At 34.7% G+C, this 23,549-nt stretch overlaps 4 protein-coding genes and 1 long non-coding RNA gene across 6 annotated transcripts; 2 read left to right on the forward strand and 3 right to left on the reverse strand.

Annotated features, from left to right (window-relative positions):
* Nucleotides 1-1,291: 1,291 nt before the first annotated feature.
* LOC108823533 (cold shock domain-containing protein 4-like) lies at nt 1,292-2,336 on the forward strand. The gene has a single exon (XM_018596764.2). It carries the CDS (start codon nt 1,301-1,303, stop codon nt 2,054-2,056), a length of 756 nt encoding a protein of 251 aa, XP_018452266.2. The 5' UTR covers nt 1,292-1,300; the 3' UTR covers nt 2,057-2,336.
* Nucleotides 2,337-2,496: 160 nt separating this feature from the next.
* Nucleotides 2,497-5,098, reverse strand: LOC108806416 (auxin transporter-like protein 2). Its single transcript, XM_018578526.2, has 6 exons — nt 4,704-5,098; nt 4,425-4,610; nt 4,211-4,323; nt 3,917-4,100; nt 3,532-3,629; nt 2,497-3,394 (listed from the first exon to the last, which is right to left on the reverse strand). Exons 1-6 carry the CDS (start codon nt 4,860-4,862, stop codon nt 2,683-2,685), a joined length of 1,452 nt encoding a protein of 483 aa, XP_018434028.1. The 5' UTR covers nt 4,863-5,098; the 3' UTR covers nt 2,497-2,682.
* Nucleotides 5,099-11,734: 6,636 nt separating this feature from the next.
* Nucleotides 11,735-12,954, forward strand: LOC108809816 (uncharacterized). Its single transcript, XR_001942913.2, has 2 exons — nt 11,735-12,536; nt 12,626-12,954. It is a non-coding gene; the product is annotated as an uncharacterized LOC108809816 (long non-coding RNA).
* Nucleotides 12,955-13,621: 667 nt separating this feature from the next.
* Nucleotides 13,622-16,310, reverse strand: LOC108812663 (synaptotagmin-1). The gene is made up of 8 exons (XM_018584989.2): nt 15,935-16,310; nt 15,750-15,848; nt 15,273-15,668; nt 15,098-15,172; nt 14,895-14,971; nt 14,551-14,797; nt 13,994-14,482; nt 13,622-13,899 (listed from the first exon to the last, which is right to left on the reverse strand). Exons 1-8 carry the CDS (start codon nt 16,043-16,045, stop codon nt 13,768-13,770), a joined length of 1,626 nt encoding a protein of 541 aa, XP_018440491.1. The 5' UTR covers nt 16,046-16,310; the 3' UTR covers nt 13,622-13,767.
* Nucleotides 16,311-18,696: 2,386 nt separating this feature from the next.
* Nucleotides 18,697-20,242, reverse strand: LOC108809554 (uncharacterized). 2 transcript variants are annotated; one of them, XM_056990061.1, is made up of 3 exons: nt 19,987-20,242; nt 19,677-19,905; nt 18,697-19,591 (listed from the first exon to the last, which is right to left on the reverse strand). In XM_056990061.1, the coding sequence occupies exons 1-3, from the start codon at nt 20,188-20,190 to the stop codon at nt 18,810-18,812; spliced, it is 1,215 nt and encodes a 404-aa protein (XP_056846041.1). In that variant the 5' UTR covers nt 20,191-20,242; the 3' UTR covers nt 18,697-18,809. The 2 variants fall into 2 exon arrangements, with proteins under 2 accessions (XP_056846041.1, XP_018437193.2); XM_018581691.2 differs by having other exon boundaries at nt 18,697-19,585; nt 19,987-20,241.
* Between the last annotated feature and the right edge of the window lie 3,307 nt (nt 20,243-23,549).

Raw genomic sequence — 23,549 nt, forward strand, 5'->3', positions numbered from 1 at the left:
AAAATTGATTCTGAATCAGACTGGTTCAGAATCAATTTAAAAAATTAATAATAATGTTTTGTTTTGGAAATATAAAAATTTAAAATATTTTTTAATTTGTGTGCATAAATTTAAAACAATATAATAGCAAAATGGATATACACTAAATTTTCTTGGAATTATTTTCTGATAATTCTTAATTTTTTTTTCCTTAGTTTAGTAGATGTAGATCTAGACTAATTTTGTGTCTAGCACAATTCAAACGGATAGGAGAATAGAGGTTTGAAGATATGCATAATAAATTAATATGTAGATTATACTGAATTTGTTTGTCATTCAACATTTACGTACGTATCATTTAATATGTAGTTCGAGTTTAAACTGTATGTAGATTATTAATGCAAATAAATTTATTGATCTTCAGAAAAACAAGAAAAAATGCTGGGATGTAGATAGAGATGTATTAACTGATACACATAAATAAAACTTATTAGTAGCTACAACAACTACTACTATGAACAATAAATGAGCAAAACATTGACTAATCCCATTCAGTATTTTTCCTTAAAAAATAAATAAGTTCAGAAAAAAAAAAAAACATCGACATGTCCCATCGTCATGTCAATTGGACTATACGAACGTTACGCTTTTGACTGCTTCTTTGAGGCTTTGACTGTGAAAGTAATATTACTCTTGGAGAGAATCTGTAAATAAACTATTATTTGGTACTAGAGTGAAATACTATAAAATATAACAAACGGCACGCAGTTTACGTTCAAAAGTGGGGCTAGTCAAAATATCTGCTTACGTCCGTCAACTTTAATGTTGACTGAACTGGAAAGTAATAAATTTTGCAATAATAATTCTCTTTCCCAATAGTACCCTTCACTCTGTTAGATCTTTTCGGGAGAAGAGGATAAGCTTTAAACGAATTTTAATCAAAATCCAACTTAGAGATCTGAATCTGACGGCTGATAACCATCCTGCAAAGAATCCCTAACCGTCCAGATCGAAGCTGGGCCACAGCTTCCAAAAATGGAAAAATAATACACTCTCCAACACTAGGCTGGACCATTTATAAGGCTATCGAATTTAACAAATGTTTGTTTTATTATTAAACAAACTCGTTTTGACCCCCCCCCCCCAAAAAATAAAAACTCGTTAGTATTTTTTTTTGAATAACTAAATTTCCATTGTTATATTTTTGTCGTGGTTATATAGTTTCAATGCTATTAATGCTGGAAAAATTCAACATTTGCAGAAAAAAGAAGAAAATAACGAATGGAAAAAAACTTAAAAAAGGAAATACAAAAGAATAAAAATGAAAATGGGAATAATAAAAAGCAGACGTGGCAGTGATACCGAAGCACACATCTGCTGTTATAAACAGCTTCTTCCTCACGCCAAGGGGAAGAGAGAGAAGAGAGAGAGAGATCTGAACTGTGGGTTTGTGTTTCTGAAAGAGAAAGGAGAGAGAGATTTGAACAGAATGTCCGGAGGCGACGGAAACAGCGGTGGAGAGAGACGCAAAGGGACGGTGAAGTGGTTCGACACCCAGAAGGGCTTTGGCTTCATCACACCCGAAGAAGGTGGTGAGGATCTCTTCGTTCACCAGTCCTCCATCAGATCTGAAGGTTACCGTAGCCTTGCCCCCGACGAGTCTGTTGAGTTCGAGGTCGAGGTCGACAACAGCGGACGTACCAAGGCTGTCGAAGTCTCAGGACCAGACGGCGCTCCGGTTCAGGGTAACAGCGGCGGTTCGTCTGGAGGACGAGGTGGTTTTGGCGGCGGTGGAAGAGGTGGAGGACGAGGAGGAGGTTATGGTGGCGGTGGAGGTGGTTACGGTGGAGGAGGTTACGGTGGTGGACGTGGAGGCGGTGGTGGTGATGGGGCTTGTTACAAGTGCGGAGAACCTGGTCACATGGCGAGAGACTGTTCCCAAGGTGGCGGTGGTGGTGGCTACGGAGGAGGTGGCGGCGGTAGGTTCAGCGGTGGAGGCGGAGGTGGCGGAGGGAGCTGCTACAGCTGTGGAGAGTCGGGTCATTTTGCTAGGGATTGCACAAGCGGCGGTCGTTGAAGCAAAAAAAACATGTTAAAAGGCGGTTTGTAGAAGGGTAAATCAGTCATCTCGCCGCCTGTTATCTCAAATATTATCCTCGGCACTATTTATCTATCTTCTTTTGTCTTGTTTCTCGGTCGGTTTGTTTTCGGATTATTAGGACATGTTGTTATGGTGTTTGTTATGCGTAAGAAGCTGGATTCATATTTGCATGTTTTCTCAAACTTTTGCTGTATGGATCTTCTAAATGCTCTTTTTACCCTATTATATTCCAAGCGTTTCTGCATTTTTATTTTCAGCTTAAAGTTTACTTCTTGTCTAAATCAATCATAAAGTTTCCAATCGTTGTAATATTGGCTTTATCCCTCCAAAGTTCGGCTGTGCTGTTCGTTTGTTTATATTCTAATGGATAGACTTTTGTTCTTTACCAAGACTACAACACTTGGAATGATTGTTTGTTCTTGATGAAACATGTGGCGTTACTAAAGTTGTTGTTTTTTTTTTCTTCAACGTCCATAAGATAATAAAAACTGACAAGCATAACGCAATCCAAAACACACTAGTGCTTCAGTATACAGATCAACTAAAAGAAGAACGAAAATTTTGTGATGGGTGTAATACGCTCTTTGTTACTTGCTCAAGATTCAAAGGCCACGTGTGTGGTTAACGTGAGGATGGCTGATCGGAGGAGGAGATGCCATAACCGGCGGTGGGCACTGGTAACATTTGGTGAAGAGACCAAACGTGTCTATCTGGTGAACAAAATTGATCATACTGGCCCAACCACCGAACCCAAATCCAACAACGAACACCCACACCACAATGAATGCGTTGATGGTGAACGCCCCTGTCCACCTCCCAAGAAACCTCGGCGGCTGCTCCACGGCGTTCTCCCGAGCAGCTGATGACCGGAACGTGAAGACGTGAGCCAGCGCAGGGATGATGTAGACGGTGAAGCTAACGAGGAGAGATCCAACGGTCGAGTTGATTGGACCGAAGAAAGGGAATATGATCGCGAGAAACCAGATGGGTATTACCACGGGAAGCCTCACGGCGGCTCTCTTGCACATGCTCCGGCACTCATGCATCCCTATCAGCTTCTCCCACACGAAGTAGAGAGGCGTGCATGCAAACCCGAAGGTGATGAACTGGTGGATGAGCATGAGCACCACTGCAAAGTCGCGGAAAAGGTTCTTTGGGAGGAGAGCGAATGCGTTTGAGTGGTTTAGAAGCAAATCGCCAAACGCCCAATAAACCGCAGACGCAGATGGCAGCGTTAGCGTCAGAACGTACAGAGTCGCAAACAGGTATATCGACTTGAACTTCTGCGGCTTCCACATGGCATGCATTATTTCTCTGTCCCCAACGACACAAATTCAATTTCATTAATTGAATAAGAATGTAAATGTAAACAAACGAAAAGGAATGGTCCTTTTCATCTTATATTTGATTCCGATTATACCCTTATAGCATTGGGGGTAAAAAGGACATACACAGTAACAGCATGTCCACCGAATGTGTAAAGAATGTTTGTGGCCCCTGTGAAGTATAACACCAGCTTGCTTGGTCCCGAATGCTTTACTCCTTGTACCTATTTAATTTCACTTAAAAGTTAATCATATATATTTATTATTAATGTTAAACTCGTTCACTTATCTACAAGCAACGACGTTTGTGTCTGACTCAAAAGTATAGGGGGTTGGGTAAAAGTGGTCCCAACCACATGTTGCTTGAAACACAAGTGCCAAAAGACACAAGAAAGAAGACAACTTTGTTGATGTTTTCGAGTCCCCTTAAGCTACAACATCACCAGCTAATCTATCTCACCCATATGATTATATTAGGAAAAATAAATAAATCATTTTGTAATTAAATTACCTGACCATGGAGGATGGATGCAATGGTGAGGTACCAAGCAGTGTAAGTGGTCATTACCAGTCCAAGAAAAGACCAGATCCTGTAGTTGTGGAAGGAAGGGATGAATACTGTGGTTGCACAACATGCTCCAAAGATGTACGTCCATGTCCTCTTGTCCAGGTTATCGTTTATGTAATATATGTTGCTGTTTATTCGTTCATGAACCCACAAAAAAATCAGTTTTCAGTTTAAATATATAGGAATGCTTATCCTCTTTCCTGATCAAAAAATGAATTTGTAGTAATTACTACGTACCTGGCACATGCTATGAGTTGAATGACAGATCCAAAGAGAAGGAAGGTGCAGTTGAATGCTAACCCAACATTCCTCCAGTGCTTCCCAAGCAATCCATCAAGAACCTCAAACCACTTCACATTGTTTGAACAACAACAAATTAAAAGACAATGTACTTAAATATATTTGGTTACAAATAAAGAAAGATGTTGAAAAAAGAGCTAGCAATTGTTACCTGAATGACATGGTTTCTGAAGTTAACTTTCTCTCTCTCTTTTCTGGTTCTGTATTCAACATAGAGAATGCTGATGAGGTAAGCAGTCCAGCTACCAAGTAGGCCATAGAAGAGCTGAAACAGAATCCCTGAGAGCATCCCCAGCTGCGAAAATGAGTATGGAAGCGTCAACAGCACTTGCGCCACCTAAAAAGAACACATGAATTTATCATGTTAGTACAAAGAATAGAGAGGGAGAGGGAGAGAGAGAGAGCAAAAACTAAAACATTAAACGTATACCTGGTTGGAAGCGCAGCTGAACCAAGCATCATAGACAGAGCCGCCATGCCAAAACATGTTGGAAAGCTTAGATTTCATGTCGGAAGCTTTCCCTTCACTCTCCATCTCCACATAGTTCCCAACAACAATCGTCTCCACTGCTTTCTCACCATTCTCCATATTGCTTGTTCTCTATTTGTGTAGAGACCAACACGAGTGAGTGAATTAAGTGAATGGAGTTAAGAGTGTATAGATAATATATATAGAGAGAAAGGGGAATAGAAGAGTGTGATTGTGTGTAGAGAGAGGGAGACACGGAAGTAGTTTTTCAAGGCAAGATGATGATGGTGAGCAAACTCTCCTTCCCTTTGTTCTTGATAGCTACTTGTGAGAGATTTTGTTTCGGGAGTAACAACGTAGAAACAAACTCCTATATAACACTCTCGATTAAAGTATACTCCCTCCGTTTCATAATACTTGATGTTTTCCTCTAGTGCACAAAGATTAAGAAAACTATATTTCTTTAATAAAAAATATTTTAAAGATATAATTTTAAAATCAACTAACCAATAACAAAAAAGAGTGTAAAACCTAATTGGTTGAACAGTTTCCAATAAAGTTAAAGTAACCTTAAAATCTCAAAACTTCATCTAATTTGAAACAAAATTATCCTTCTAAAACATCAATTATTATGAAACGGAGGGAGTATTTTCCAAACAAAATATCCCAATAAATAATTTTAAAATAAAAATAATTGTATTATACCACCAACAATATTACTGTTATTATTAAAAATGGATAGCTTGAAAGTGTAATGAATATATATATATATATATATATATATATATATATATATATATATATATATATATATTTAAAGTGCAATGAATATGGTTGTTTTCTGTCAATGGAAGGGACAATTCATTGTATATGAGTGATTTCTTACATATTTTTATTAATTTCACATGGAGAAAATATAATATAATTTGAGTCGTCCGGAAATATAATTTTTTCGGCTAATTAATTATAAGATAGTATATATAAACTCGCGTAATCGCGTGGATTTAATTAGTGGCGAGTCATTAGTGATGTTTTGCTCGCACGAGAGGGATTTATTTTCTCGAGCAAATGATTCGTTCACTATTTGTATGCTATCCGTTAAACTAAAATATTTTTCTAACCAAAACACATTTCCACTTCGCTATGAATAGATGCGATATCTTAAAAAATATTCTCTTTTATATATAGATGCTTCCTAGCATGATTATAACTCTTATGGTATCAATGATGCAACACGAAATAATTTATTTTTTCTCTTTTCTGAAATTTTTTTTTTTTTTTAAAGACAACTTTAAAAGAATTCTCTGCAAAAATAGTACATTCATATTCTTCCATGATTCGAACAAGTCTGTAAATCTCGATGATACTTATAGCGTTATGTACTTGTATTTATTGATCAACATTTTCTTGTTCTCTGCCCCAGCCCTTTGATGATTTTAATAGGGATACTCTCTGCACTACAAGATTTACATGCAACAGCTGTAAATAATGTCATCAAAGAAATACTTCATATTGTTTTTTTCTATGATCGTATTTCAGTAAATAATTATAATTACTTTGTTTCGTATTTAATGAATGAAGAATAGGAATCCCACTTGATCATTTCTCTAACTTTAATTCTCTCGCTTTTCTTTAAGAAAAAATGACCTTTTCCATAAATTTCCTTACTCCGGTGATTGCCGTATTTTCCGTGCGATCGTGCAGTTATCTTAGCTCATCAGCTCTCGTGTCTCTTCATTTCCTTTTGTGCGTCTCTGTGGTTTGATGGAGGTTAGTTAGACAAAATCCTCCTGCCGGCTCAGATCCAATGCTCTCGGCGTAGATTTAGAGAGTTTCGATGTTCTGGGATGTACTTGTTCTCATTAGTCCATCAAAGCCTTCAAACATGTTGTACCAACCTTGACCCGAATGATATTCATGTTTTCTATGACTCATTCGTGAAATACTATCTTCTTGACATGAAAAATAAACGTGAGATTTATATATCTCTAAATTAGACGATCTTCTGAATAATTGTATCTTGAGCCTCAGTCTATAATATGCTTTTGTCTCTGCTAATATAAGGCTATTCCTGATTCAATATCTAGAATTGCAATTTTTTTTTGTTATTCTTCTTTTTCAAATGTACCATAAAAATCCAATCAAATTGATGATTTTTATATGCCGAGAAATCTTCTAATATATTCGTCTAAAATATCAATATCTAAATAAAAAGTAAAATATAGATAACTACTATTTTCCTCAATAAATATATGAAAAAAATAAAATTTATACTATTAAAGGGAAGCAGTCTTGAAAAGTCGACTTATGCAAGTTGTTTTGGACCCTTTCATTTAACTAATTATTTGTTTGGTTTACCCCTATATATCCTAACAACACGTGATATATATCATGGTTCTAATGTTTCCTGTTTTCACTCTAACCATAAAATGGGTTACACTAATTTAATTATATTTTATCTATATTTAAACCATTTAAAACAATTCGTAGCCCCTTTAATCAATTTGCTAACGATACAAAATTGTTTGGTTGACTAACCCACAAACCAAAACAATATCATTCATATGCCATCGACCTCTAAACCAATTAATACACATTTTGAAACTTATTTAAAAGAATATATATCATACATAATATTATACTATATCATCTTACATTATATAGTCCAAATATTAACAAATTCAAATTTAATAAAAACACTTTAGCAACCACCAGTTAAAAAAAATTATATATATATATATATATATATATATATATATATATACTATTAGAGCATATGAATGTTTATGAATTTGCCCCTGAAATTTTTAAGTAATTACAAAAATTGTATGCACCTTTTTTCCAACATTATTTGTAACCAATCAAAAGTCATTATTTTGCAATTACATTAAAGATTATTTAATATAATTAAGTTTTAGCCTTTTGAAAAATTTGTTTCCTAAATGTTTGCACCATATCTTTCAAAAAAATCTTTCACATTATTAATTATTTGAAAGCATTTATTCAATGAAACCTCAAAATAAATAAATTTGAAATAACAAATGATTAAATCAACAATTAAAATCATAATATAGGTCTGGATTATCTCAAACTCCTTAAAAATAGTTTCATTTAAAATAAAAAAACTAAATCACATAAATTATAGAAAATAATTTGAAACGCACAAATGAATTTTTCAATACAAAAGTGTTGAAGATATAAAATATTTTATTTAAATTAAAAAAATCTGAGTAAAATAAGTTTAACTTCGGTTTAAATAAATAAAATCATATTACGGGTTAGAATTATTTAAAGTTTTCTAAAATTTGGTCCTATTGAAAATAACAAAAATAAGCCATATAAATAAATTTAAGATAAATTTCATAAAAAACTAAAATATATAATTTATCAAAAATCATAATTTTTGTTACGTAAAATAATTTTTTAACAAAAAATATACCCGCCCTTTTTAAGGGCGGGTCAAAATCTAGTTTCTATCTTAAAAAAATATCTATATGAAATTGAGTAATTTGCCTATAAATACTATTATAGAAGAAAAATAGAAACGAACTAAAGATGTTCTAACATTTTTTTTTCAGCGTTTCAATCTTCACTATCGATATTTCACAATTTCGCCAAAAGAAATTGCAGAATAATCCCACATCATAGTTATGTTGGTGTATGAGGGTGGCAAAAAACAAGAAGCATAGATAAATGGTCAACACGGGATTATGCGGGAATTATACGGTTAACGCGGAAATTAGACGGTCAAACGCGGGTCAACGCATGAATTCACCGATTTGGCCCAATTCGCTACGGCCATCCACCGAATAGCGCCCAGACGGCCGCGTTTTTAACAGGGGTATAAAATAAATAGATTAGAGGATTGAAATAAAATAAGAAAAGGAGAGCGAATCATTCATTGCTAGGAAACAAAGCGTGGTTGCTTTTATAATAAGGGAAGCTCGCTTTTATCACATGCCCATTTCCCTCTCTCAACTTTGTGCTCTCTTTCTTACTAGTTACTACTATTCTCAATTTTATATTCTTTTTGTTTTCTTCATGAACTAGTACTTTTCGTTATTTTTTAAAACTAAAACAAAAATTATTCAACCTAATAAACAGAAATTCAGATTCGATTACAAATCCAATTCGAACAAAATTTCTACGCTATGTGCTCTATATCTGTGTTTCTTCCATCTTTTAACATAACTCTTCCTTCGTGATACCACCCTAGCACCCACAACACATCGGTTATTCTCTACTTAATCCTACCACGATAAGCCTCGCCAAATTTAAAGAAATGATATCTATAGTTCTCTCCATCAAACAATCTAGATTTGGCACGCATGATTTTTCTTTTCTCGGTAAAATCTTATTTAGTAGATCATTATGGTACTCATGGACGTGAACCTTGTCATCTGGTGTGAGCTTTAGCCTTAATTTCAGTCAAATGCGCTCGGGGTCTCCTCCAACCCTTTGAATCATCATCTACATTTTATTTATACTATAACTTCATTTTCAAATCTACATATTTAACGCCTATTGGCCATAGTTTTAGAGTCTTCTAACTATTTTCGACCAACAAATTAGCATTATGAAAGACGGTTGACAGCTCTCGAACTTCATCAATTAAGTATTTCAGTGTCGGTATCAACTCTAATTTCATCGCTGTGTTCTTTCGAATAATGGTTTTAAAATTTCAAGTAAAACTTTTTATACATGTATTTTCTCTCCTTTAACACATTTATTTTCCATCATGTTTTATAAATTTCCATTTATCGTCTTATCTTCATCTCCTGTTGTAAAGGTCTAAGTCTAGTAAACCTTTAAATTAATATAAATAACTAGTGTTAAAATATTATGATTTTTGTTATATCTGCATTTTTCTATATTGATATTATAGTTTTTGCGAAAAAAACTGAAACCAATAACATTTTGGATCCATTTAATTTTTCAATAGATGTATGTTATGAAGATGAGAAGGTGCCAGAGAGGAATAGTAATGCTATCTCCAATGAGACTTTATTTTCTCTTCTGGAATTTATACTAAAATATAGTAATTATATTACATGTGTATTCTATAATAAAATTACTTTATTATAGAACTATTTATAGAAGATGTCATATTTTTATTCTATATTTAGAGTAGAAAATGATATTTCTTTATTTTTCATTCTATAATAAAATAATATTACTGGAACAAAAATTACACTATAATAAAATTAATTTATTTTAGTAATAATTTATAGAGGAAAAAATAAAGTTTCATTGGAGATGGTCTGAAACTAATCTGTTATTTGGTTCATTGATGAAGGCTAATTTCTCAAGGTAAACCGGAACAAACAAATAGACAATCACAAAACAATGCCACATTATATATACATACTTTTCACATCATGTGTCTCAAAAACCGACATCTTTTGTTTGGTAATGCGTATAATATATGTTCTCTTGCAAGTGCATTGACCCCAAACCAAAATATTTATACGAAAACAATCTAAATTTAAGTCTACTGTCGTTTTCCAAGTGAACGTTGTTTCTTCCTTTTGATTCTCCTCATAAGTCTGAATAATAAGCCTAATTAAGAACAAAATTATTTTAATTTCTTATTTTTGAAAAAGCAACTGATCATGGGAAATCTGCTTCTCAGACAATGGACCAAAGTTTTTGTGAGCTCTTTATCTTGTTTACATGACCTCAATGGTCTGATATTTTTTTTTTTTGATATTCTTATGTTTCAAAAAAAAATATATGTGAGAAAGTAGAAAACGCAATGGTTGATAATTTTATAAATCTAATAAATAGTTATGATGGTAATTCATAGTGGCAGTAATCATCATATTATAAAATATATAAATTTAAATATCACTTGTTGCATCATTTCATATACATTTACACATGAAACTTCACTTGTTGCATCATTTCATATACATTTAGTTGATATTCATTATTTACGAACACATCATCATATCATCATGGGTTGTCTTTCCAATAATAATTATACAGAATAAAACAAAAATACAATTGCTAGAAATAATTACGAATGAGGATGCATGAGTATTTGACCTCTTATTTTATTACCATAGCTAATTTCAAAATATAGTAGAAATAATATAAATTAATACAGTATTTGATAAACTAATAAATTTTTACAACCTCAAATTAGACGTGAAAATATGACATAATTTCATAAAAAATAAATTTTAAAATTTTAAAATTTTAAAATAAATACATGGTTTCACTAAAATATAAATTAATAATTTTATATATAGCTAATATTTTTTATAAATATAAACAAAACATTGTATTGTTTCTTTTTCTTTTAAAATGAAATTCATCTATAGTTTTTTGTTACATTTCAATATTTTGTGTTATTTTATCAAATTATATCCAAAACGCATTTATGTTCTAGGGAATCAAATTTTCTTGTTTTAAAGAGAAAAAATGGGTCAAGAGAACAAACAATTTGATTAGATTTAAATGGAAGATGGACGAGATAAAAAATTTCCGGTCCAAAGAAAATTTAAAGATCCAAAAGATAAACCGTTTGTTTATTCAAATAACGCATTCTCGAGATCAAAATCCAAAGTTTATAAGGAAGCTTTTGAATTCTTAATCAAGTTCGTCCAAGATGAAGACAAGTTGACCCATGAAAAGGATAATGAGCCGACTACTTGGTTTAACCTCACGGTTTGTCAAAACTATAGAGTTTTCGTACTAAAACCATTAGGATTAATATTAAATCAAATGTAAATATATTCATAATTTGTTTTAGTTTTCCTTTTTGTAACAGGATTATAGTTTAAAATCAGTTTAGTCGTTAAATTAAAATATGTTGTGTAAGCTTTTGGAAAGCATTCATTAATCTAAAAAAACTTTTATAACCAAAGACTTTTGGAATATCTATTTTCTTGTTCACCTCTTGAACATCCATAATTGATCACCAGATAATCAATTCTCGTGTTTATGTGAATATCATTAGACATGTCCTATACGCGGTTACGCTTGTAGATTGCAGAAGCAAAACAGCTCAAGGTTCAATCATCCTTGTGTGAAGAAACCACCCACAAATCTAAGTGTTAGCAACCTTTGGCTCCATCAATCATCAACAAACCTGCATTCAACACCCACAAAGTCTATTAATCTTGTGTTCATACTATCATCTCCAAATGATCCAGACAAATAAACTTATCAAAAGTCGTATGACCGACAGCGAAGAAAATTACCGACCGCATAAGCATCATATAAAACAAACAACGACATCCTATTTTATTTGAGAGTAGTAAGCAGGTCAAAAATCCGCCGACTGGCTGCGAGTTAAATCATTTTTTGATTTCAAGAACTTAACATGTAAAAAAAAAAAACTATACATGTGTTCGCCTCGTTTAATTTTCCAGAAAATTTATGAAACCCGTTTATGCAGATATAGAATTTTTTCTCTAAAAAATCATTATTTAAAAAAAAAATTGTTGTTTGTTAAGTTTATAGTTATCCACTATTAAAATTCCACTGAATTAATAGATTTAGAGAGAAAGTTTCTCTCTCGAACTCTCTTCCTCTCTTATCTATCTAAAATCTTTCAGAGAGGTTAGAGATTGTTTTGGGAACGAGAGAGATCTTTGTTTTTTGTTTTCCAGTTTCGGTTTTATCCGACCGGCCACTGTCTCCGGCGTTCTCGCCTTCTCCTCCGGTGCTGGACGGCTGGCTTTTGTTTCTGGGTTGCGGTGGTTTCTTCAGCTCCGTTTCGCCGGCTTGTGTCTCCGCGTCATGTCTCTTTGGTGTTGACGGCGGCTTTTCACCGGAATTTTTCCAGTTTAGTTGATCAACGTTTCTGCTCTTTTCCTTTGCAATCGACTCTCTTTCTTTAGCCTCGAAGTTTGATGGTTAAGGGATGATTGCAGACGATTGAATCTGTTGAAGACGTTGGTTCGGTGAGCGATGTGATAAACCGTGAAGATGGCTCTAACGGCAGAGATCTGTCGCCTCTCCTCTGTAGTGCCGGTGGAAGATGGCTGACTCTCGTCTTGACACGTGTTTCAGGATGCAAGGCGGCAGCTGTCAGTTTCTTCCTCAATGGGTTTTCAGTTTGGGCTTACGGTTCAAATTGGTTTTGTATAGAATTGCCCGTTTGTTGGGTCTTTTGTTTCTTTTATGTAAGATTGGGTCCAGTTGGGTCTTGATCCTTTTTAATAAAACATCAGTGAAAAAAAAAATTCCACTGAATTCCCCATGTCCCACATGAAGACAGAAAAACATTCCATAAAGACAGAAAAAACTTATGTTGCTCCTCCTTCATAATTTAGATTCCCATTGTTTGTCATCAACCACAATCATTTTCAATGTTACTTTTGTCCACTTTTTTACCAGACAATTTTCAGAGATGATTAAACTACAAGCATTTGAAATAAAACAGCCTTATTCATTTGTTTCCTACAGAAACATTTTATTATTATATTTTCTTTTACAACTTTACTTAAACAGCTTACTATTATATTTAGTTTACAACTTCAGTTTTTGAAAAACTTCATGGTCAGTTAAAACTTAAAAGTTAATCTATGGATTGTGAAAATAAACCCAACGACCATAAACAACAATGTTTTACTTTTTGTTTTTTTGGTTGAGTATAACAATTTTAACACTGAGACAAAACTCACCAAAAAATGGTGCGTAATTATAATGGCCTTGATTTACTACCAACGAGTACAAATATTAGTATTTTCTTTTATTTGTTGTTTTTCTTAATTTTATAAAAAACTTGCACAGGAAACTATCGTCTGGCCAACATGATAAACTTTACTGTCTTGTGTCATGCATTTTATTTTATTTTTGCTTTGTAAACCGGTTAGTGGGAAAAATAATGAGCAGTAAAGTCGCACTACCGAAAAGCAAAGAGACGATAGACAGAAACATGTAAATTAAAAAAGGGCTTTGCAAATCTGATGTCTGGTTTTAAGAGTTAAAGGCCCATATTGTACAACAACAACGACAACACAAAGAGTTTATAACACCAAACAAATTCTCTCCTCTCTTCTCGAATATCAATCTAAGAGGTGGTTCGCCACTCAAGCTCGATTTGGATCTTTCCGTTCTTGGAATCGATAAGGTGAAACTTTTGGTTCATCCTTTTGTTGTTCACCACGTCCACCACCGGAATGTCCACGTACCCCAGTGTTTCCTGCCCATCAAAACAATCCACTTTTTTAGTTTTACAAGAACAGCCACTCTTGTTTGTGTTACTGTGAGTTTTGAGTAATTGTGTGTGTTGTTACCTTGGGATGCAAGAGACCTATCCTTGAAGAGGTGCTGAGTACTTCCACGTGCAGCTTCTCGCGCACTGGAGGCTCCTCGAGCACGAAGGTGAACTCCTCCTCCCACCTCGGGTCTCTGTTCTTCTTCACGTGCTTGGTTTTCCTCTCCTCTCCTTTGAAGTAGATGCGGACGTAAGGGTTGGTATGGTGCTTCCCTTCAACGTCTTCAGCTGAATGCACTATCACCGCAAGCACTCCTCCACCAGCCGGTGTGCCTTCTGGAGCCTTCTGCACTGATTGCGATTCTTCGAAGCCCTTTGGCATTTCTTCTTCTGTGAACGGCTTATACAGTAGCTCAACCTCCAGCCTCCCTCTATCCTTGTCAGGCTGCACTCCATCTTCAGCACCCTCCAGAGTCTTACGCAGTTCCAAAGTGAAGCTTTTGTGTTCGTTAGGCACCATTTCTTTCAGCGGTAATACATTCATACCCATCTTGTCGTGCTTCCCAACCTGCATCGGAAATACAAAAATATTAGCAGACAGATACATTTACTCTACTCAAGGATAGCTTGTTTTACCTGTTCCCAGTCATAGACACTGAACTCTAGGACCTGAGTCTGGAGATCTCTGACAGAGAATTTATGTTCCTCGTTCCATTCAGGGTTCAGATTCTTGTGTTTGACAGTGGTCTTCTTAGAGGGAATCTTGTCTTCAGAGAGCTTGATCTTGACGTAGGGGTCAGCCCCACCCAACATATCTTTCTTCCTCAGCCCAACAGCCCTCACGACCTTCACATGGACGATTCCAACCGGCCTTCTAAACGCTCTGTACATTATACATATTATAAATTAAGAGTTGCTAAGCAACAAGACCTGGACTGAATATTTAAAAGTGAAAAAAATAAGGCAGAATGGCAGCATACTTGGCAGGGTCAAGGATTGGAACCACAAGGGTCTTAGGCCAGAGATACATGTTTGCAACTTGATCCTTGATTTGCTCCTGAAATGAAAAATTTGACCCAACAGAAACGTGAGAGAGCTACAAAACCAAACGACTGATGTCCAAATCTAGGACACAAAAGACTCGAAACAAATTCTCTTCAAGAGAAAGGATAAGATTGATAACCTGGACGAATCTGTAGAGGCCAGGGATAGACATAAGATCAGCACCACCAAGCTTGAGCCCAAAATCAACGTGTGGCTGCCACCATATAAACCAAAGAAGAAGAAAAAGAACTCAAAACTTCTGAACAAAGAAGCTGACTTTTAGACTACCAAAAAAAACAAAAAAGTGGCTGAACCTTGTCCATAAGAGAGACATAAATACTAGCGAAACAAGGGAAGCTCGGGACCAAGGGTTTGAGAGTGATACGAGGCTGCGCAAAGACTTGGAGATCAACGACCTGAACAGTAACCTTGAGTCCGAAAGCCTTGATAGCGACCAAGACATTGGGGTTAGCTGCCCATTTCAAGCAAGGCTCCATGATCAGCTCCTTCTCGTCGGTGAGGTAGACTTTCATGCCCTGGAGAGTGGGAGGGAGAGAGCCGAGAGTGAGGGTTTCGAAATCGACGGAGTCGATCTTGTACTTGGGGATCTGCTCCTCGATGATGGGCTTGGCTATGTTGCGCGCGGTTTTGCAGATCGCCTTGTCGAGGTAAGGCCACATGTACTCGAGGAATTTGTTGATCCAGTCAACCTAATGAACCATGAGACAGAGTCAGAGAGAGAAGAATCTCGAAGGGGATTGGATGATTGAGGAGAGAGAGAGAGAGCATACACGGTCGAAGTCGGGGTTCTTGACCCAGAGAGGGATCTCAGGGAACATACGGAGCATGGATTTGGGATCTTGCTCTGCTATCGGTTCAATTTTTGGATCCTGACGATTACAACGAGTGTGTGATTAATTAATTAATTAGAGACAAAAAAAAAAAAAAGAGGATGAATGGGGAAAGGGAAGCGAACCTTGACGTCGTTGGGCTGGAGGTAGATGAAAAGGAAGTATCCGATGACGAGCCCCATGGATATCCCTATCCCAAATCCGCAAAACCCTAGTACTGTGCTGAAGAACCCCATCTTTTTGATTGATTTTTCGTTTCAGATCCAAACACAATTTCTTCCTCCCAACAACACGAAACAAATATCTTCTTAATTAATCCGAAGTAGAGTGGCTGAGATCCATAATTGTGAAGACGAAGAAGAAGAAGAAGGCGTGTTTATTTTAACAGATGTCGGCAGAATATCGTCGAGAAGCGGAGGAGGCAAGCAATTTGTGTGTGTGTGCGCTAACACTACGCTCTCTCTCTCTCTCCCTTGTTTATTATTTTATTTTTTTATTCCTTGCTTCTTCTTTTTAAAATAACTTTCAGCAATTAGTCTGTTTGTAAATTACAATTATTTCTTCGAATCATCCATCATCATCGCTCGTCTCTTTGGGAAAGCTAATCTCTTTCCTTGTTATACCCCTCTCTCTTTTTGTTACTAATATTAGTATCTGAAAAGCAACATGCATAACAACTTTAACAACTGGGGTATTAGCAGTAGTTTAATTAATAATAACAAAACAATAGGTATATATGTAACATTTGAAACCTGTTTCTCTTAATTCAACAAAATCTCACTCTTTTTTTCTATCACCACTGATTCGCTTGACATCCTAATCAATTAAATTCGCCAAATCTTATGGCTTTTAACGTATTAAAATAAACATACAATATGAATGCTATCATCACACATGTATTCTCCTCTTCTTTCTGGTCACGAAAAGATATGAAATGGACACTGTTTTAAAGCAAAAAGACAAAAACTATACGGGGCCGTTTTCTAAATGTTTTTGGAATTGAAGGGTTTGGACTAAAACATGACATAAATTCGAGCAGCATGCATCTGAATTGGGCCAACATTTTGTGGGCCAAGGTGCATTATAATGGATAATAACATGACGTGTTGCGCTCTTGGTTGTTGGTTTATGTGGTCCAACGTAGAGTTGAACGCTTCTGACCACTTGGTATCGTTATGAGACGATTATTATGGCTTTGCCGACACTCCCCTATTCCTCTGGTTTACCATTTTGACATCTATTTTCTATACTGGCCGCTATCCCACGTGGACAGTGGAAACAGATGACATGCTCAATAGGGCAGCCTTTATGACTTTTGAAAATTCGGTTGCTTAGACCAAAATGACACTTCTCTATTGAAATTGAAAAGTGCAAAAACTGTTTTTTTGGTCTCTTTAACTGCTCAGTTCGCAAGTAACGCAAATTGGTAACCATCGAAACACCCCCGAATGAGAGTTTTACCCAAAAAGTTCTTAAAATACAATATGTATATATTTTTTATTAGTATTTAATTGCAGATTTCTAAAACTACGGAATACAAACCGAAATTATCTAAAATTTTCTATAGTTTTTAGAAATCCGTAATTAAATACTAAATAAAATATATGCAACATAGATATGTATTTTAAGAAATGGGCTAGAACCCTCTGAGGTGCTTTCATAGCATCATCATCATCATCATCATCATCACACTTCTCGCCCACAATGCTCAAGACAAGAAATGGGGTATAGCATCATCACCATCATCATCACATTTCTTGTGTCATACCAGGCAGTCCTTGAAATGGGGGTTGTGTGCTTAGCTTTAGAACTTGTGTGCTTAGCTTTAGGACAACAATCTTTCTCTCTTTCATCTTAGTTGACTCTATTTTCGTAGATTTATTGTGTAACTCTTATGTGGATTTGATCCCTTATATACTATTGTAATTTTGTGTGCACTTGTAGTGTGATTAAATGGTTAAAACTATGTCACATTGTTACAAAAAAAAAGAATGAATAAAAACTATGATCACATCAAGTTATTTGGTACCGTTGTCAGCGAACAATTATGTTACTTAGGAGTCTAGAACTATAATTTAGTTTTATGACTTTTATATCAGTACAAATTTTTTGTTTTCGTCTTTTGCAGGAAGAACCATGAGTTAAAAATACTGGCCACAAAAAGAGAATGACACAGTTAAAGTCTTAAAGATGACATTCAAGACAAGCCATATTGGGAGCTATCATTCGTTGAGAATATACATATACCACTGCAGAAGTTGGAAGTAAATGAAACTCAAAAAGCGTATACAATGTTAACAAGGCATAACCTAGCACTAATGCTTCTGACCTACCTTGTGTAATACCAGGCAGCCCTTGAAGAAATTCTATCAACCACACAGGCTCGCCCATGAAAAATAACAGATCGAACGGTCTGAAAAATTGGGTGCTAAAGGAACTAGGGGAATGATGACCTAACCTACCTGCTTCTTAGGATTAGTGGGCACAACTCATATAAATAAAAGGAAACTGCTGAGAGAAGAGAGGATCCCCAATTATAATGACAAAAACTCCACATACGAATTGACAACATGTTTTTCACTGGTCGGTGACTGATTTTTTTATTTGTCATTGTACTCATGCTTAATCTAATCAAAATCTCCAGTCCATTTTCTTTGATTACTAGTTTGTTGATTGAACCCCACTTTTCCCTCTAACAAGTAGATATTTGTCGTTGTTCTCAAGATCATTTTTGAAACGGCAAAACAACAACCAGCCATACAAGAAACTTTCATTTTGATCAATGCATACCCATTCTCTTTCACGTTTCAAATGGCTGTTAAGACGCATCCAAAATCATTAACCGTCTGGCCACCATCTAGCGTCTAGGAGAGTTTTAGAACACCGATTCAAAAATATTATCAGAAGCAATAATAAAATTATTTTAGTTACTAAAATCTAACCAACAAGCTCCATAAAAACCAAGAAAGGAAAGAGACGATGAAATCAAATCATATAATATTAGTTATGCTTATTGCAATACAAGAGCGGGAGGGAGGCAAGATAATCGGCATTGTCCTCCTCCCATTGCTGAATCCGTGCATCCACCAACTCTCCCGTAGCACGAGCCTGCTCCTCCGCTGCAATCTCCGCTTCCACCGACATTCGTCGCACTTGCTCCTTCAGCTCGACAAACCCCTCTACATCCTCCCCTCTTATCATCCGTCTCTTGTTTTGGCCTTCTTGGAAGACAAGGTAGGTCTCGAGGGCCTTGTCGGCTGTAGTCTTCGCTTCTTTGTAGGTTTCTTGGACGGCAAGGAAGGTCTCGAGGGCCTTATCGGCTGTAGTCTTCGCTTCTTTGGAGGTTTCTTTGATGGCAAGGTACGTCTCTTGGGCCTTGTCGGCTGTAGTCATTGCTTCTTTGGCTGTTTCTTGGATGGCAAGGTAGGTCTTGTCGAGTTGGTCGGTGACAGATTTCACATACTCGCCGCTGTCTTGTCTCAAAGCTTTGATATCTTCGGCGACTATAGATCTCAGGTCATCTAGGAGACCTGTCCAGATCTCATCAACGTTGAGGCGAACGTTGTCTTTCAGAGTTTCCATCTTTGAGCAGACCATTTGCTCCACAACATCCACTTGTTGTATGTTCATCTCCTTCTTCTCATCATCACGAAACTCTCTCCAATCTTTTCTAAGAGTTTCGAGAAAAGAGTGGATCATGTGCTCCATAGATGTCATCATCTTCTTCCCATCTTCCACTAACTCCTTCACCTTCTCCACGTCCTTGTTCACATCACCTTCATCTCAAGTTAATCAGAGAGCGTAGATTAGCATACAATAAACAATAGATAGGGTTTGTTCAAGTGAATATTAGTAACATATAATCACCGGAGAAAATCGGAGTCACAACATTCTGAGATTGAGGAGGAGGTAGTACTGCTTGATGAGATCTAAGGAAGTGGTCGGCGACGTAGATGGAGTGGATCACGACGGAGAGGGAAAGGTTGAGACGCCAAAGGAAGGTGGACTTAGAGCCGTCAGCCAACAGGTTAAAATACTCAAGGCCTAAGTAAAAAGTGGAACGATCCAATAAAAACAACCAGAATCCTCCAATACCCTAATCAAACAGATCAACATGTTAACTACTGTGCCACAACAAGTAATATAAAAAAGAGCATATATATAGATATGAACTTACAGAGGGTCCAACGGAAGAGAGATTAGGGATCAAGAATAAGTAGATGGGTAAAGCCATAAGAGTAGTGGGGAGAATGATAGGGACGATGAGGTGAAAGACGTATGTGGGAAAGACGAAAACTAGACAGAGAAACAAACGCTCTATCCAAAACAAACCATTTATTCCTCTTCTCCAGTCCCACCGCTCTTCATCGACCCTATTCATCTTCCTCCTTGCTATTTCTCTGCTGTTTAACTATGTGGGTATCTATCGATCTTTATATCAATACTATTAAAACAGAAGGCCTTTTTTTGAGATGCCCTTCTGTTTCAACAGTATTTACCATTCTCTGCCATTGTATTATATTTAATCTATGATTTTAATTAATGCCTTTTTTCTTTTGTAAAATGCAGATAACATCTCCTAAATCCGTGTAATGTTGTTCCACTTCTTTAGATAATTTACCATCTCTAATTATAATTTAAATATATCTTTCCCATCCTGGCTACATGAATTAATATATATCAAATATTCTGAAACGTTTGGTTAAAACCGGTTTTGGTAATTTGTAAGTGTATACCACTGCGACTAAAAACAATCGGTGACCTTTGTGTGTTTTATACACGAACTTTGTATTTTAGTTTGTTTCCTTGGTTTTGATTAGGTTATTTAATTTGGCTATAATCTAACAGATACCAGAATTCGGTTCTGTGCAAGCTTCGACACTAACAATTGATTGTTCAATCTGTTCAGTTGACATCCGTCAATTATCTGATGGCTTATCATCTGTTTTTAATATATAACGTGACTTTATTTAATAAAATTAATTAAAAAATTTTAACACTTGGATATAAAAATAGCATCTTTTGTATAATCTTTATTATTTTGATTACATTGTGTTAAACATTAAAAATTTAAAATTTAAATATATATATATATATATATATATATATATATATATATTTGCTCAATTTACTTGATATGGATAATAACAGAATCCCTAAACATGGTCACCAATTAAATATCATTTAATAGTACAAACTAGACGATTTTCTATGCATTATATATATATATATATATTTGCTCAATTTGCTTGATATGGATAATAACAGAATCCCTAAACATGATCACCAATTAAATATCATTCAATAGTACAAACTAGACGATTTTCTATGCATAATTTATGGAAACACACAAAAAGACATGTTCGTTATCCTTTACACTATAATTAATTGAATAAATAACTTTGGCAACAATCATATGATCATTTAAAAAAATATCGGATTATATAAATATAGATAATACGATTTTTGAAAATATGGTAAGCGAATTTGACTCATCATGATTAAACTAGATCCATAATAATAGGAATAATAACTGTATTTTAGTAACTTCAAATTTTGTTCAGATATGATTCCGAATATGCTAGGCTTTTATTCTGGGAACCCTAAACACCTCAAACATTTTCCTGTTGTATATATAAAGTTGTATATATAAAGATGTATGCGAAGTGCTTTCTTAAACAAACCACTACCATAAAAAAAACTCTATGGCTTCTAATATGAAGACTACTGCGATTAACAATTCGAAGCGTTGACTGAATGTGAAGGTGCTACACACTTGAAGACTATACACTTCTTTATCAGGACAAGCCATGGAAACCATCTTAGCTAATGAGAATGTAAGGCTTCGGAATTGTCCACCTATATATCTTAATTATATTTTACTTATTATCGTTTAGTTACCGGTATAGAATTGCTATTTTGTTCTAACTATTTTCGTTTCTATTTGTAACATGTAAAAGGGTCATAAAGTTCATGCAAAATATTTACATTGAGAGTAAATGGTTTCTTCCGGTTGGAGTATGGAGAAACATCTAAAAAAATTAATCTGACTCCTGCAACAAGATCTTATTGATCAATATACCATACATACAACAGATTTTTATTCAAAATACAGCCATTACTCGATCTAATCACTTGCGTTATGATTTGTATCTTAGTTTGGTCGACTTTCAAACTGGTTTGACTGGATCATGCAATGACAGTTTCTTAGTTGGTAATTATAAAAGTCTTGATGTATTATTTAATATATATACCTGTTATCAATAGTAACCTATTTAAACCTTTTTTTAGATGTGCTGGGACAGGTTTTAGATTGTGGTGAGGCTGAATCTATTTAATGTACTCAGGTAGGGGCAACGAAAGGAAGAAACTTGAGTTTATAAAATAGGATTTCAAAAAAGAAATATGTTTTCGGTCTCAACCTATTAGAAACTCTCTTTTCTATCTTAGAAACAGGGAATAAAAGTTAATTTCACAGCTACAAATATATTATATTTTAATATCGGCTTCATCATATTAGTAATATCTTCATAAATCTCAAGTTATGTTCGCCTGATCATATCTCATACATTTTATTCGTAAAATAATAATCTCTGAAATAAAAGAGAGTTACTTATCTTGAGATGTTGTTTTTGTTGCTGAACTGAACAACAATAACTTGGACTGAACAATCCTTTAATACTTCTGTCATGATATAACCTCCTACAACCAAATTCCATACTTTATATGTAAACAACTAAAATTATTAAAACTATTAACGAATTGAGTAAACTAATATGGTTTTCTGAAAAAGTTGTTTAGCTTTGGTACTAAGTGGCTTTCTATTCAATTGAGTCTTTAATATTTCTGAATAATATTGCAAAGACAGTGAAACAATATTAGTTACAACATAAGTACTACAACCATAAAAATAATAACTAATAAAATATTTTTCAAATGAAAAAAATTATATATCAATACTATTAAAGTTGAAGCATGCCCCATTGATATATGTTTAGTCCACTTTTTTATTTTATAACTGCTATGAAAGACACTTTTGATACACTTTTAAAAATTAATATAACTGCTAATATCGGCTGACAAAATCGGCCCATTATTGCATCAATATAATTCTTAATTGGGCTGGCAAAATCGGATCCATTACTGCATCAATATTTTTTTTTTTTTTGTCAAAACTGCATCAATATAATTTTTGTTTTTTTGGACAAGCATCAATATAATTCTTAACTGCATTTTACGATTTGTTTCCTAACTGCATTTAGATTATTTACTTATTTTTAACAAGTTAAGATTTAAGACATACAAAAAATATTAAAACTCACGAATATTTATATATTAGTTTAACCAGTGTTTTAACCGGTAAACGGATTCCAGATATTAGTGATTTTTTGCGGGTTTTCTTTGCTTTTAAATATTGGTTTTTCATAAAACCCAAATCAGATTTATTTTGAGTCATCAAATTTACCGATTCAACTGCAGGTCCAGATCAGATTTCAAAACACTAAGGATGGGACTTTGATTTTCGCGTCGATTCCGGTTCGGAATTTTTGGGTACAAATATTCTTAACTAATTACGTTATGTAACAACTAAGAAAAAGTTATATGTTGCAAACTTTAGAAATAAAGTTTAAAAATAATTTCTGAAATATATATGGATATGTGTGTAGCTATGCAACTTGGCATATTTAATATAATTACCAAAATTATATTACATCAAATTAAATTTAATCAATAATTAAT

The sequence above is a fragment of the Raphanus sativus genome, chromosome 6, assembly GCF_000801105.2.
Source record: "Raphanus sativus cultivar WK10039 chromosome 6, ASM80110v3, whole genome shotgun sequence".
NCBI classification, from domain to species: Eukaryota; Viridiplantae; Streptophyta; class Magnoliopsida; order Brassicales; family Brassicaceae; genus Raphanus; species Raphanus sativus.